Source organism: Ranitomeya variabilis, chromosome 5 (genome assembly GCF_051348905.1).
Source record: "Ranitomeya variabilis isolate aRanVar5 chromosome 5, aRanVar5.hap1, whole genome shotgun sequence".
In the NCBI taxonomy this organism is placed as follows: Eukaryota; Metazoa; Chordata; class Amphibia; order Anura; family Dendrobatidae; genus Ranitomeya; species Ranitomeya variabilis.
Genome location: NC_135236.1, coordinates 632653853 through 632668257, shown reverse-complemented (window position 1 = coordinate 632668257; position 14405 = coordinate 632653853). Strand labels below are relative to the sequence as shown.

The 14405-nt window shown below is 42.7% G+C and overlaps 1 protein-coding gene across 3 annotated transcripts in view; it reads left to right on the top strand.

Moving 5' to 3' along the window:
• The window catches only part of ARAP3 (ArfGAP with RhoGAP domain, ankyrin repeat and PH domain 3), a 239241-nt gene that overhangs the window by 92505 nt on the left and 132331 nt on the right, over nt 1-14405 (top strand). For all 3 annotated transcript variants that reach the window (XM_077266276.1, XM_077266274.1, XM_077266275.1), the window contains exons 6-8: nt 1998-2264; nt 5978-6047; nt 11002-11122. In XM_077266276.1, the coding sequence (XP_077122391.1) occupies nt 1998-2264; nt 5978-6047; nt 11002-11122 (458 nt within the window). The remainder of the gene's footprint in view (nt 1-1997; nt 2265-5977; nt 6048-11001; nt 11123-14405) is intronic.

Sequence of the window (14405 nt, the reverse complement as noted above, 5' to 3'; positions counted from 1 at the left end):
TTTAATGACGGCCGTATAACATGGACGGTAATTGCGTTGCAGTGCTCGGACTGGCCGGCGGCTATCCTGGCCTGACCCGGACAGTATGTATTCTATGCAGCTGTCAGGCTCAGGCCAGGGAAGTCGCATTGCGATGTGATCGTTGTCCATGTTATACAGCCGTCTGACTGCGCCTTAAAGAGGAAAATGTCATGTGTCCAAAAAAATGAATTTGTCCTTTGAGAGGGTTACAGGGATTTTAGCAGGGTAACAAACTCATGTATTTGGGCATGTGGCAATTTTAATTTTTGCACGTTCTTTTTTTACTCCCCTTCTTCCAATGGCTAGTTTTTTGTTTTTTTTAATTCTCCATCGGATGGCTTGATTTTTTTTGCAGGATGAGTTGCAGTTTTAAATGACACCATTCATTCTTCCATACAAAAATATCAAGTGACGAGACATGTTGAAAATAGGGCAATTCTGCTATTGTTTTTGTCTTGTCATGATGGCATTCAATGAATGGTAAAAAATAGCCAGGCCACATGATTCTTCAGGTCAGTATGAATACTGTGATACCCAACATGTAGAGGTTTTATTATTTTTTTCTTTTTAAATGGAACTGTACTTTCAAAAACTTTGCATAAATAAATAGTACAAGGGAGTATAAGTAACTCTATAAAATGTCTTATCAGAGAAATCAAGACATCAGCTTACTTCCCCACTTAGCTGTATCTTCTTCTTCCCCACCCTGCCTCCTAAACTTGTCATTCACTATGAAAAACAGCTCAACTCTATGTATCTCAGGTAATAATCTATGTAGAGGTGAGGTGGAAGGAGGAGTTAAATCCAGGGAGAGGAAACAGGCAGAGGGAGAAAGAGAAATATCATGGTGAACTTTCTAACAAGTCTTTTACCTCATTCCTGAACTCATTCATATCCAAACAGTTCAGCACCGCTATATTATATCCCCAATGTTGCTGCTGAGCTTGTCTTTGTGTGCAAAAAAGCAATAAATTAGAGCAGGAATCCCTCTCTGCGTGCTGTGCTGTGTATGGGAGAGTTCACAGCAGATAGTCTCCTCTCCCCAACTCTGACTGGCAGATTAATAACTATAAAGAGCAATATATTAATTGTGAATTACGCAGAGTTTACGGAGGCGAAAACTGGTGAAAGTGCAGCAAAGAAATCATACAATGGCAAGATGTAGTGTTAATACTCATGTACACACACAGAACAGCTTAGCTGAAAAGTAACTTGATAGCTTGGTGATACAGTCACCTTTTTAGTAGTTATCCTTTTTTAATTTTTCTCCCAATGAAGGTGTGTGAGGCCTTGATTAACATAAACGCACCATCTGCACCTTTGCCCTTTTAGTATTGTCTGCGCCGGTTATCTTGGTGCTCGGTTGACATTGCCATGATTCTCTGCAGGTCTTACATGAAATATATTAATAATTATATCACAGGAGACAAGATGCAAACTTTGCTGGGACGGCATCAGTGCAAGAGCTGAGAATATGTTATTTATATTTTAGAATGGGGGTTACTTTATTTAAAAAAGTGGTTATCCAGGTAGTGGACATTCTCTTTCATGTCTGTGGTTATTAAATTATGAGAAATAAGAAAAATACAGTGATAAAGATCTAAAGAACAAAGTTCAGCTCTAAATCTCTCTACACATTTGATGGCAGTTTCTCTTGTTTCCGCAATACACATGAACGTGCAATGAGCCAAAAGCAGAAAAAGCTGCTGCCAGAAAGCTTTGGCATTGACTTATCTCCCAAACAGGAGGGTCGAATGTCAAACAACTGGTCAAACATTCATTTTCGACTGATCACACTAATATCTGGGGGTTCAACCGATTTTAATCTAAAATGTTTAGGGACTTAAAAGATGACAAATGCGAAAATGAAAGTGTCCCAGACTCCCATCTGATGTGAGAAGAAAGAAAGTCTAAGGAATTTTAACAATTTCAGCAAGTTGAAATAGAAAACACTGTATTATATTGATTTCTTACAGGAGTATCAGTGAAGCGACTAAGGAGAGGAAGAGTGATGACGAAGAGGGAAAAACTCAGCGAATCACACAAATTATTCACAATGAGCAGGAGGGTTACTCCACTGTGGACTCTCCTGCAGACAACAAGAGGTTTAGTCTTCCTTCCGACTTGTACAAAGATGAAATACTTGATGACTTGACCATATCGCCATACGCTAGCTTCACATCCATCCAGGACAAGTCACGGCCAGTGCTCAGTGGGTGGTTAGATAAGCTCTCTCCTCAAGGGTGAGTTGGATGCCAGTTTTGGTCCTTGTAATGACGCTTTGCATCTTGCTGCAATGGGGATATATGATGTGTCATGGACCCAGTATGATGTCACCATCCGGTAGCTTCCGTCTTAGGGCTGTCCCACACGTCCAGATAATTCCGGTACCGGAATAAATCGGTACCGGAGTTATCCGTGTCCGTGTGCCTGGGAACTCACGGAGGCCATACCTGCGGCACACGTGTGCCGCCCGTATGGCGAGTGGGTACCACACGGAGCGTGTGGTACCCACTCTGCATGGTGCTGAAGCTGCGATTCATATCCTCTCTGCAGTAACGTTTGCTGCAGAGAAAATATGAAGAATAGTGTTAAAAATAAAGATTTAGGTGTCCGCCGCCCCCCCACCCCCTGTGCGCCCCCCCACCCCCTGTGCGCCCCCCCGCTGGTCAGAAAATACTTACCCGGGTCCCCCCGTCGGCTGTCGCTCCTTCTTGGTCTTGCCGCGGCTTCTCCTGCATGCGGTCACGTGGGCCCGATCATTTACAGTCATGAATATGTGGCTCCACCTCCATAGGGGCGGAGCCGACTATTCATGATTGTAATTGATCGGCCCCACGTGACCGCATACAGTAGGAGGCGCGGCCAGACCAGGAAGGAGCGACAGCCGACGGGGGACCCGGATAAGTATTTTCTGACCAGCGGGGGGGCGCACAGGGGGTGGGGGGGCGGCGGACACCTAAATCTTTATTTTTAACACTATTCTTCATATTTTCTCTATAGCAAACGCTGCTACAGGGAAGATATGAATACCGGCTTCAGCACCATGTGGGGGGGACAGCGCTTACTGTAGCGCTGTCTCCGGCACGCACACGGACCCCAGACGGAGAATGTCCGTGTGAGGTCCGTGTTTTACGCGGACCCATTGACTCTATTGGCTCCGTGTAAAACGTGCGCTCCCACGAACACTGACATGTCTCCGTGTTTGGCACACGGAGACACGGTCCGCACACGGTCCGCAAAAAATCAATGACATCTGAACAGATGCATTGATTTTTATGGGTCTACGTGTGTCAGTGTCTCCGGTACGTGAGGAAACTGTCACCTCACGTACCGGAGCCACTGACGTGTGAAACCGGCCTTAGGGCTGACCCACACGTCCAGATAATTCCGGTACCGGAATAAATCGGTACCGGAGTTATCCGTGTCCGTGTGCCTGGGAACTCACGGAGGCCATACGTGCGGCACACGTGTGCCGCCCGTATGGCGAGTGGGTACCACACGGAGCGTGTGGTACCCACTCTGCATGGTGCTGAAGCTGCGATTCATATCATCCCTGCAGCAACGTTTGCTGCAGGGAAAATATGAAGAATAGTGTTTAAAATAAAGATCTATGTGTCCGCCGCCCCCCCACCCCCTGTGCGCCCCCCCCGCTGGTCAGAAAATACTCACCCGGATCCCCCGTCGGCAGTCGCTCCTTCCTGGTCTGGCCGCGGCTTACTGTATGCGGTCACGTGGGGCCGCTCATTTACACTCATGAATAGGCGGCTCCGCCCCTATTGGAGGTGGAGCCACATATTCATGAGTGTAATCGGCCGCATACAGTAGAGAAGCCGCGGCCAGACCAGGAAGGAGCGACTGCCGACGGGGGATCCGGGTGAGTATTTTCTGACCAGCGGGGGGGGCGCACAGGGGGTCAGGGGGCGGCGGACACATGGATCTTTATTTTAAACACTATCATTCATATTTTCTCTGTAGCAAACGCTGCTACAGGGAACATATGAATGGCGGCTTCAGCACCATGTGGGGGGGGACAGCGCTTACTGTAGCGCTGTCTCCGGCACGCCACACGGACCCCAGACGGAGAATGTCCGTGTGAGGTCCGTGTTTTACACGGACCCATTGACTCTATTGGGTCCGTGTAATCCGTGCGCTCCCACGAACACTGACATGTCTCCGTGTTTGGCACACGGAGACACGGTCCGCACACGGTCCGCACAAAATCAATGACATCTGAACAGATGCATTGATTTTTATGGGTCTACGTGTGTCAGTGTCTCCGGTACGGGAGGAAACTGTCACCTCACGTACCGGAGCCACTGACGTGTGAAACCGGCCTTACTGTGTACGTAAGATGCAATATTAGCACACACCCCTAAATCTACTTTTTGCATCTTGATTTTTATTTCATATATCAATACACATGAATATAAGAAACTTTGTAGTATATCTTATCAAAGAAATGTGCTTCTTCCTCCACCTGGACTTATCCTTTATGCTCAAATCCCGAGTACAATCTGTCTTCATTGAATACAAACTTTCCCTCTACTGAGATAGGAGATGACAATTGGTTCCTATAAAGTTCTATGGAGATGGGAGGAGGGAGGAGCTAGAGGCCGAGCATCTCCCTGTCCCTCCTCCTCCTTCCTTCTATGTAATAGATGATGGTTGCTGCTGATTCTATCTCAGTAATGGAAACGTCTATATTATTATTATTATTATTATTATTTATTGTTATAGCGCCATTTATTCCATGGTGCTTTACATGTGAGGACGGGTATACATAATAAAAACTGGTACAATAATCTTAAACAATACAAGTCATAACTGGTACAGGAGGAGAGAGGATCCTGCCCGCGAAGGCTCACAATCTACAATCTATATTCACTGATTACAGATTTTACTCATGAATTAAGAATTTTATGTGAATTTATGTGTGGGCATATTGAAATATTTTCTCCCAACACCTGCCAATTGGAAGAGTTGTGACACCATCATACACATTAGTTGATTAGCCAGTTTCTTTTAGCTGACATTCACCAGGTGGTTTTCCCCATATAAAGTACGGCCACCGCTTTTAAGGCCTCTTTTACAGCATTCTGGTATGCTGTATGTATGTCCCCAATCCCCTATGCATCACACAAAAAATTCCTTTTATTATACTCACAGACGGCGCGGTCTGGTCCGATGGGCATCTCTGGTCTTGATTCGGAGCCTCCTCTCTTCTTATGATCGCGGTCCTCCTTCCCTGCTTGATGTGGATGATGCATCCTTATTCATCCATACAGTGTCCTCCACTGTACTCCTGCATGGATGTACATCTACCCTGCTGAGGACAGAGCAAAATACTGTAGTCTGCATGCGCCAGGAAAACCCAAAGAGCACCAATGGCCCAGAAGTAAAGTCGGCGCATGCGCACTACAGTACCTTAAGTTCTCTACTCAACAGGGCAGAGAGTAGTGCGCCTGTGCAGGAGCGCCATGGTCAACGTAGGAAAGGTGGACGGCAATCTTAAGAAGAGAGAAGTTGCCGGATCAAGAACAGAGATGCACATTGGACCGCACCGCACCGTATGTGGGTATATTAAAGGGCCTTTTTTGTGCTATGCAGAGGCGATTGGGGACTTACATACAGCTAACTAGCATGCTGTAAACGAAGCCTTAAAGATGGTGGCCGTACTTTATATTGGGAAAACCTGGTGACAGATTCACTTTGGAGTTCTATATCCCAGAAAACCCTTCTTTTACGAATCTACTGCACAAAAAGGCTCATTTTTCTATTGCTCTTTACTAAATAGTTAGGTTTGCGCATGGCTGCCGAACATCATAGGCAGGTAAAGTTTACAAGGCTTGGAGACCGAGCCATAGTTAGACCATATGTTTAATAAAAAAATGTACTTATGGTATATATACATATCTATAACCTCATTCATACTGATACTGCTGTTTTTTTGCAGGAACTACGTCTTTCAAAAACGATTTGTAAAATTTGATGGCAAGAATCTAATGTATTTCAGCAATGACAAGGTATGTAAATAATTAATACTACGTTTCATCTTAGCGCAATCATTTTTTACTTTTGTACTAAATCGAAAGTGGCCCTTAAGATAGGCCATCATTGTTTGAAAGGTAGTCATTCTCATGAGTTCCATGACACCTTCATTGTTAAAGAGGTATTCCCATCTCCAAGATCATATCCCAATATGTAGTAGGTGTAATAATAATAATGTTAGCAAATACCTCCAATTTGAAATGCAGTTGATTTTTTATTTGCTATGTCTCTCTCCTCATATGCAGGCATTGCAGGATTTTAAGTATCCATTGCCTTTAAAGCAGTTGTCTTTGGTATATTGCATTGCCTGTTAAGCAGTTGACTTTGGTGTATGACATTACCTTTTAAGCAGTTGTCTTTTTGGTGTATTGCCTAAAAAAAAAAAAAAAAAATCCCCAAATGAAGAAAAAATATATATATTTTTCCAATAAATACATATATTTATGTAATTAAAAAAAAACAACCACAATAAACATATTTGGTATCCCCCGCTCTATAAAACTATTCCACTAGTTAACCCCTTCAGGGAACACCGTAAAAAAAAAAAAGTGGCAAAAAACAATGCTTTGTCATCATACCAGATATAAATAAAAATAATACCACTGAAAACGTCATCTTGTCCCGCAAAAAAACAAGCTGCCATACAGCTCCATCAGCAGAAAAATAAAAAAAGTTATAGCTCTCGGAATAAAGTGATCAAAAACAATTATTTTTTATATAAAATAGTTTTTATTGTGTAAAAGCGCAAAAACATAAAAAAATGAAATAAATGAGATATTGCTGTAATCGTACTAACCCAAAGAATAAAACTGCCTTATCACTTTTACCACACGCAGAACGGTATAAACCCCCCCCCCCAAAAAAAAAAAAAAGAAATGCAGGAATTGCTGGTTTTTGTTCATTCCTCCCCACAAAAATCGGAATAAAAAGCGAAAAAAGCAAAGCAAAAAAGTCATGTGCCCAAAAATGGTGCCAATAAAAACGTCAACTCGTCCCGCAAAAAACAAGACCTCACATGACTCTGTGGGCCAAAATATGGATAAATTATAGGTCTCAAAATGTGATGATGCAAAAACTATTTTTTACAATAAAAAGTGTCTTTTAGTGTGTAACAGCAGCCAATCATAAAAATCCGCTATAAAAACCCGCTATAAATAGTAAATCAACCCCGCCCCCTTTATCATCCCTTAGTTAGGGAAAAATAATAAAATAAAAAAATGTATTTATTTCCATTTTCAGTTACAGTTGGGGCTAAAGTTAGGATTAGGGTTGGGGCTAGAGTTGGGGTTAGGGTTTGGATTACGTTTAAGGTTGGGGTTAGGGTTGGGATTGGAATTAGGGGTGTGTTGGGGTTGGAGTGTGTTGGGGTTAGGGGTGTGTTGGGGATAGGGGTGTGGTTAGGGTCGGGATTAGGGTTAGGGGTGTGTTCGGGTTAGAGGTGTGGTTAGGGATATGGTTAGGGTTGGGATTAGGGTTAGGGGTGTGTTGGGGTTAGGGTTGGAGTTAGAATTGGGGGGTTTCCACTGTTTAGGCACATCAGCGGCTCTCCGAACGTGACATGGCATCTGATCTCAATTCCAGCCAATTTTGCGTTGAAAAAGTAAAATGGGGCTCCTTCCCTTCTGAGCTCTGCCATGTGCCCAAACGGGGGTTCCTCCCCACATGTGGGGTATCAGCGTACTCAGGACAAATTGCACAACAACGTTTGTGGTCCAATTTCTCTGAATACCCTTGGCAAAATAAAAAATTGCGGGCTAAAAGATCATTTTTGTGGAAAAAAACTATTTTTTAATTTTCACGGCTCTACATTATAAACTTTAGTGAAACAATTGGGGGTTCAAAGTGCTCACCGCACATCTAGATAAGTTCCTTGGGTGGTCTAGTTTCCAAAATGGGGTCACTTGTGGGGGGTTTCTACTGTTTAGGCACATCAGGGGCTCTCCAAACACGACATGGCGTCTGATCTCAATTCCAGCCAATTCTGCGTTGAAAAAGTAAAATGGTGCTCCTTCCCTTCCGAGCTCTGTCATGCACCCAAACAGTGGTTTACCCCCACATATGGGGTATCAGCTTACTCAGGACAAATTGCACAACAACTTTTGGGGTCCAATTTCTCCTGTTACCCTTGGGAAAATAAATATGGGGCGAAAAGATCATTGTTGTGAAAAAAATATGATTTTTTAATTTTACGGCTCTACATTATAATCTTCTGTGAAACATTTGGGGGTTCAAAGTGCTCACCACACATCTGGATAAGTTCCTTAGAGGGTCTACTTTCGAAAATGATGTCACTTGTGGGGGATTTCCATTGTTTAGGCACATCAGGGGCTCTTCAAACGTGACATGGTGTCCAATCTCAATTCCAGCAAATTTTGCATTGGAAAGTCAAACGGCGCTCCTTCCCTTCCGAGCTCTGCCATGCGCTCAAACAGTGGTTTACCCCCACATATGGGGTATCAGCAAACATAACATAAGCTCTGGAGGCAGATTCTATGGGAGATCTGTGCCCCGCCCATAGATCTTAGCAGCTCATTTCCATTTTAAGGGTATGGCTCCACGGTCCGGAGGGGCGGCGGTATCGGTAGCGGCGAAGCCGCTCGGCGCTTAGCCCCGCCCCCTTCCTGGGACGCGATCATGCCGGATGTGTTAACTCTTCACATCCGGGATGATCGCTCGCTCCCATAGCGCCCTGTGATATGCCTTGCGGGGACGCTGCGTCCCCGCAAGGTGTACGGACATGCTGCGATCTGAAAAGACGCGCAGCATGTCCGGAGTCGCAGGGCCGCCGCGTGCGGGTTTCCACGCAGAGTGGAGACGGGATTTCATACAATCCCCTCCACTATGCTGGAACATCTGGACGCTGCTTTTTTGACGCTGCAGCTCTGCGCAGCGTCAAAAAAGCAGCGTTTCCTGACCGTGGAAACATACCCTTAGAAGAAAGTAGATTTCTCTGGGATCTGACATCGGATCACCGTTATGAAGGTATGATTTTATGCAGCTTCCTATAACCTACATGCCCATATAGACGACTTAGGAGGGTTTTTCCTACTGATATATTCCCTTTAATGGAAATGCACAATGGTTTCCAGCTTCTCCTTTCTTACTGTTCCTCTCACCTGTTTTTTGTTGTACTATATCAGTCTAGGTAAGAGCTATTGGCCTTTCTAACCCATTTATCTTAAACATCACTTTCTTTCCAATTTTCATTAATTTTTCTGTTCTCTTCTGTTGCCGTGCCTAAGGAGGAGGCCCTAACCTCAGGTAATCTTTACAGGTCACTCACTGGTATTAATCAATTTACTGTCAGCACCATTCTCTAGTCTCTTAAGGTAACCTGTCATGAGAAAAAACGCCAGATATGGGGTTATTCTGAAGGTTAATAGCATTACTCACCTGCCCGGAGCCTGCGTTTACCTGAACGCTGCGGAGAGAAAATTAAATTTATTCCCGCTTTCAGTCACAGGGGCAGCACCGGCGCGGGATCAGTCACTGCCTGAGAATATAGAGCGGCGGCTGTAACTGCGTCCTGGCCCTGACTGACAGCCGGCCACAATGTAAAAATCCATGTACCAGAAACCTCCCCATTCAAGTATATGGAAGAGATTTACATTCCCAATCATTTCTGTAACAAATCTGTCACTTTAAACATAACCAATAGACAAATGCAGGACATGCACCGGGCTCTGCACTCATTACATTGATGTTCATAATAACACTAATAAATACTTTAGACCTTTATGAGGGAATGTTGTACTTGCTTGAACATAATCAAATGTTGCAGAAAAAAATTGCAAATATTGTATTGTAGAGTCATGCAGTAGTGTGATACGGTTCTCTCGAGAGAATTATAGCACACTGTAGAGAAGATGGAGAGTAACATTTTTCCATCTTCTTCAGTGTGCGTAAATCAGACTGAACTCAGATGTCATCTGAGTGCAGTCGGATGATTTCCACCCACTCATAGACTTGCATTCCTGAGCGCAATCCAATAATCGGATCAAACTTAGCCATGATGCAACTTTTTTCTTAAGACCGGCTCTGTCCAAGCAGAAAAATCAGACGTGTGCGCGGCTCCATAGATTAAAATTGATCCAAGTGCGTTCCGATGTTTTGTCGCATCACACTTGGGCGGAAAATACGATGGTGTGAACCTGGCCTAAGGGTTTATGGATACGACCTTTTATATGGGACAAGTGCCATCTGTACTTTTGACAAATAGCACTTGTACCCATGTTATTCTTTGGCGCTATGCACATGTCAGATTTTTGCTTCAGACCAAGTGGTCAGAGAAAAAAAAAATTGCAGCATGCACGATTTGCTTCTGAGAATTAAATGGCACCTGCCCATTCATGTCTATGTGTCCAGGAAAAAAATTGGACTGCAATTAAATGACATCTGAGTGCAGCCGATTTTCATGGACTGACAGAATGGAGAAGGTGAAAAAACATTTTTTTTTCTCTCCATCTACGAGAAAATCGGATCCAACTCTGATCAAACTCTGATCATAGTGTGATTAGCCTAATCGGACAGTATTGTGTCTCTAACTTAAGAGTTGTTTTTTGCATTGTTTGTTGTTTTAATTTAACAACATTTCCTTTTTTTTTAGTATCTTTTTAACAACTCTTCATAATCAAATGCTACACCCCAATCTGCTTTTTAAAGGGGAAGATAGCAATCCTGGGTAACTGTAAAGTTCCCAGTTTTAGACTATTCTGTATAAGTTTAGCTTTACCCGATGGTCTCACCTACCCACTTCCATTCACATAAGTCGCTGTGGTCTCTGGATGTTGTTTCACCTTTCCTATCACTATCAAATACAGAGGACAAATATGGCACAAAGTTACAAATCTACAGCCGCGCAATAATCTCCCCCCCCCCGACGTCTATCAGTATTCAGCATGAACATATTGTACCCCATCTGTTTTTTAGGACATATATTCTAAAGGTGTGATCCCCTTGACCTCCATTGAAATGGCTCGATCAACCAAGGAGAACAAGTTTGAAGTGGTCACAAAGCACAGGATATTCGTGTTTCGCGCTGAGAGTGAAGGTGTGTATAGAGCAATTCATGTATAGCGAGAATTATTCAAAGAATACTGAATTATGAATTTAAGCTAGTAAATATAAGGTTGTGCTTTCTGCTTTCACTCTTAAGGGCTTGTTCACACATAGCATTTTTTAGGGATTTTTTCATGCGTTTTCTTTTTTTGGGGGGAGGGCATAAAAAATGTAGCACTTTACCATATAACAACAAAATTAATGAGGTTTAATATATTTATAAGTTTTTATATTTTATATTTATATTTTATATATTAATTTTTTTTTTTTTGTTAAAACACAGCATGTCAATTTTTTCACCTGTTTTTTTTCTGCAGTTTTTCCCATTAAGGCCCCTTTCACACATCAGTTTTTTGCTGTCAGTCACAATCCGTTGGCTTGACAGATCGACAGATCCGTCGCAGATTGTGAAAAACTAATTTTTTCTCTGGATCCGACTAGCTGATCTGACTAATTGGATCCTAAATAAATCGGAGCATGCTCAGTTAAAAAAAATGGAATCCGTCACCGGATTCCGTCATTTAACGGATCCGGCGCCCATAGGCTTTATTCGAGCAAACGACGGACGTACACAAAAAAGTTACTTTGTCCATTTTCTCCGGCCGCAAAACAAACAATTTTCGACGGATCCGGCGAACGTCAGATGAAACGTGAGGCCATCCGTCGCAATCCGTCAATAATACAAGTCTATGAGAAAAAAAACAGATCCGGCAGCAACAGTCACCGGATTCGCTTTTTTCAAAATTTAACAGATTGCGACTGATAGCAAAAAACTGATGTGTGAAAGGAGCCTTATGCTCAGCAGAAAAAAACATACCAAGAACAATTTTTTCACAAAAGCACAAAAATGCATAAAAATGGTATGGAATTTCCACTGCTATTTTCCAACCTTAGTCAGCATTTTTCATACACAAAAAAAAAGCTACGCGTGAACATGCCTTTCAGTTTGAGTTCCTATCTGCACTTCTTTCTCACTTTGTGTCCACTGCCTGTTGTCAAGTGTAATCCGTCTCTAACAGAAGAGATGCCGAGACAGAAGTGGGGACGGGTCTTAGTCTCTCTGGTACTTCTCTCCTGTCTGTTAATCTGCATACTGGTATAACATAGAGATGGGCTTTAAAGGGGTTGTCTGTTACTCGGACAACCAAATCCCAATCGGTCCATCAGTGTCAGGACTGGCTCTCTCATTGTCATGTCACGTGATCCCTGCAGCCAATCAGCACCTTGCCTGCCTTTGAACAAATCACATACATCCGGAGAAGTGAGAATAAAAGTTAAACCAGTAGATGCCAAATACTATGATTGCCAAAATCTCAGCAACAGAGATGTAAAATTAAAAAAATATATACTGTATATTCAGCACTGCAGGCACTATGGCATCATGTGTCCAGTTCCATATGAATCATTTGGTGAAAGGTCCTCTTTAAAAAGATTTACCCAAGTTAAAGGGGTTTATAGCATTTTAAGATGAGAGAAATATCTTACACAACTAAGATACGAATAGCCCGATTATTATAAACCCTGAGGGAGGATGCAGGCTCCTGTCTTCAGTTACTTCCTGCTTCCTGATATTTAATAGCTCCTCAATAGGATTTCCTGTTCCATGTCTCAGGATGTGTCTGGATTTTATAGAAAAAAAAAAACCTGTTTCCCCTCAATTTCAGCAGGTGACAGTATTTTGTCCACTATTCATGAAATGCCCTCTGTTTATTTGGGGGGTTCCTTTAATCAAGGACTTATTCTTGCTTTGTCTAATGATATACGTAATACAAAGTAGGAAATGGACCGTCCAGGACGCTGCGTTTCCATGATTGTTTTCCTTTTTATTTATTGCCAGGTTTTGTAATATTACAAGGACAATTTGTTCTGTTGGTGTTTTTTTTGCTCAGAATAATGTTTTTGGTTGCCGAGGGCATGTGAGCTTCATGTTATAAGCATCCATAATCATGAGTGCTACCTAGTAGCCTGGAGGGTATGTACTGCACACTAGGGGTACTGACTCTTATCCTTAGGGCTCATTTCCACTGGCGGGGAAAACGGACGAGTGCAATCCGATAAAAAATCGGATTGCACTCGGACCAATGTTATTCAATAGGTGTCTTTTCATTTGCGATTTTTTTCTCAGCAATAAAATATTAAAACAACCTGTGTGTTTATTTCATTAAAATACTTTTTAATCATGTGTGTGTGTGTTTTTTATCCCTTTCATACAATTGGATTAATAATGGATAGGTGTCATAATTGACGCCTCTCCTTTATTAATCTGGCTTAATGTCACCTTACAATAGCAAGGTGGCATTAACCCTTCATTACCCCATATCCCACCGCTACAGGGAGTGGGAAGAGAGTGGCCAAGTGCCAGAATAGGCGCATCTTCCAGATGTGCCTTTTCTGGGGTGGCTGGGGGCAGATGTTTGTAGCCAGGGGGGGGGCCAATAACCATGGACCCTCTCCTGGCTATTAATATCTGCCCTCAGTCACTGGCTTTACCACTCTGGCGGAGAAAATTGCGCGGGAGCCCACGCCAATTTTTTCCGCAATTTAACCCTTAAATTTAATAGCTACAGCGCCGAAATTTTGCACATACACACTACTAACATTAGTAGTATGGAATATGCAAAAAAAAGGGGGATATGAGATGGTTTACTGTATGTAAACCATGTCTCATATCCTGTCGGGTTTGGGAAGGAGAAATGAAAAGCCGGCAATTGAATTAGCGGCTTTAATGCTATCTTGCGCTGCATTAAATATAAATATACATATATAGGTGTCTCACTGACATATATATATGTATATATACCTATTCTATGTGTATATATCTACTCTATTCTAACCTGTCAGTGTGATTTTACCGTACACAGCACTGATTTGTCGGCTTTTCAAAGGACACCGGTACGTACAAATCGGACAGTAATACGGATGTCATACGGATGATGCGATTAAAAATCGCATTGCACTCGCATGACAATCGCATATGTTACATCCCTTTTTTCGGTCCAGATTACGGACCGATTTGAATCTCGCCAGTGAAAATGAGCCCTTAGGGTCAGGTTCAAACTATTCATTTTTTCAACATTTTTTCTACAGCAAACCCTGATTTCTTGGCAGGAAAGAAGCTGCAGAAAAAAAGCATGTTTTCCTTCTTTTTTCATGGCGCTTTTTTGTGCATTTTTTGCTCCGGTTTTGGCAAGCTATGTGTATATATACACACACATGTGTATGTGCATTGTATATACAGGTGCTTCTCACAAAATTAGAATATAATCAAAAAGTTT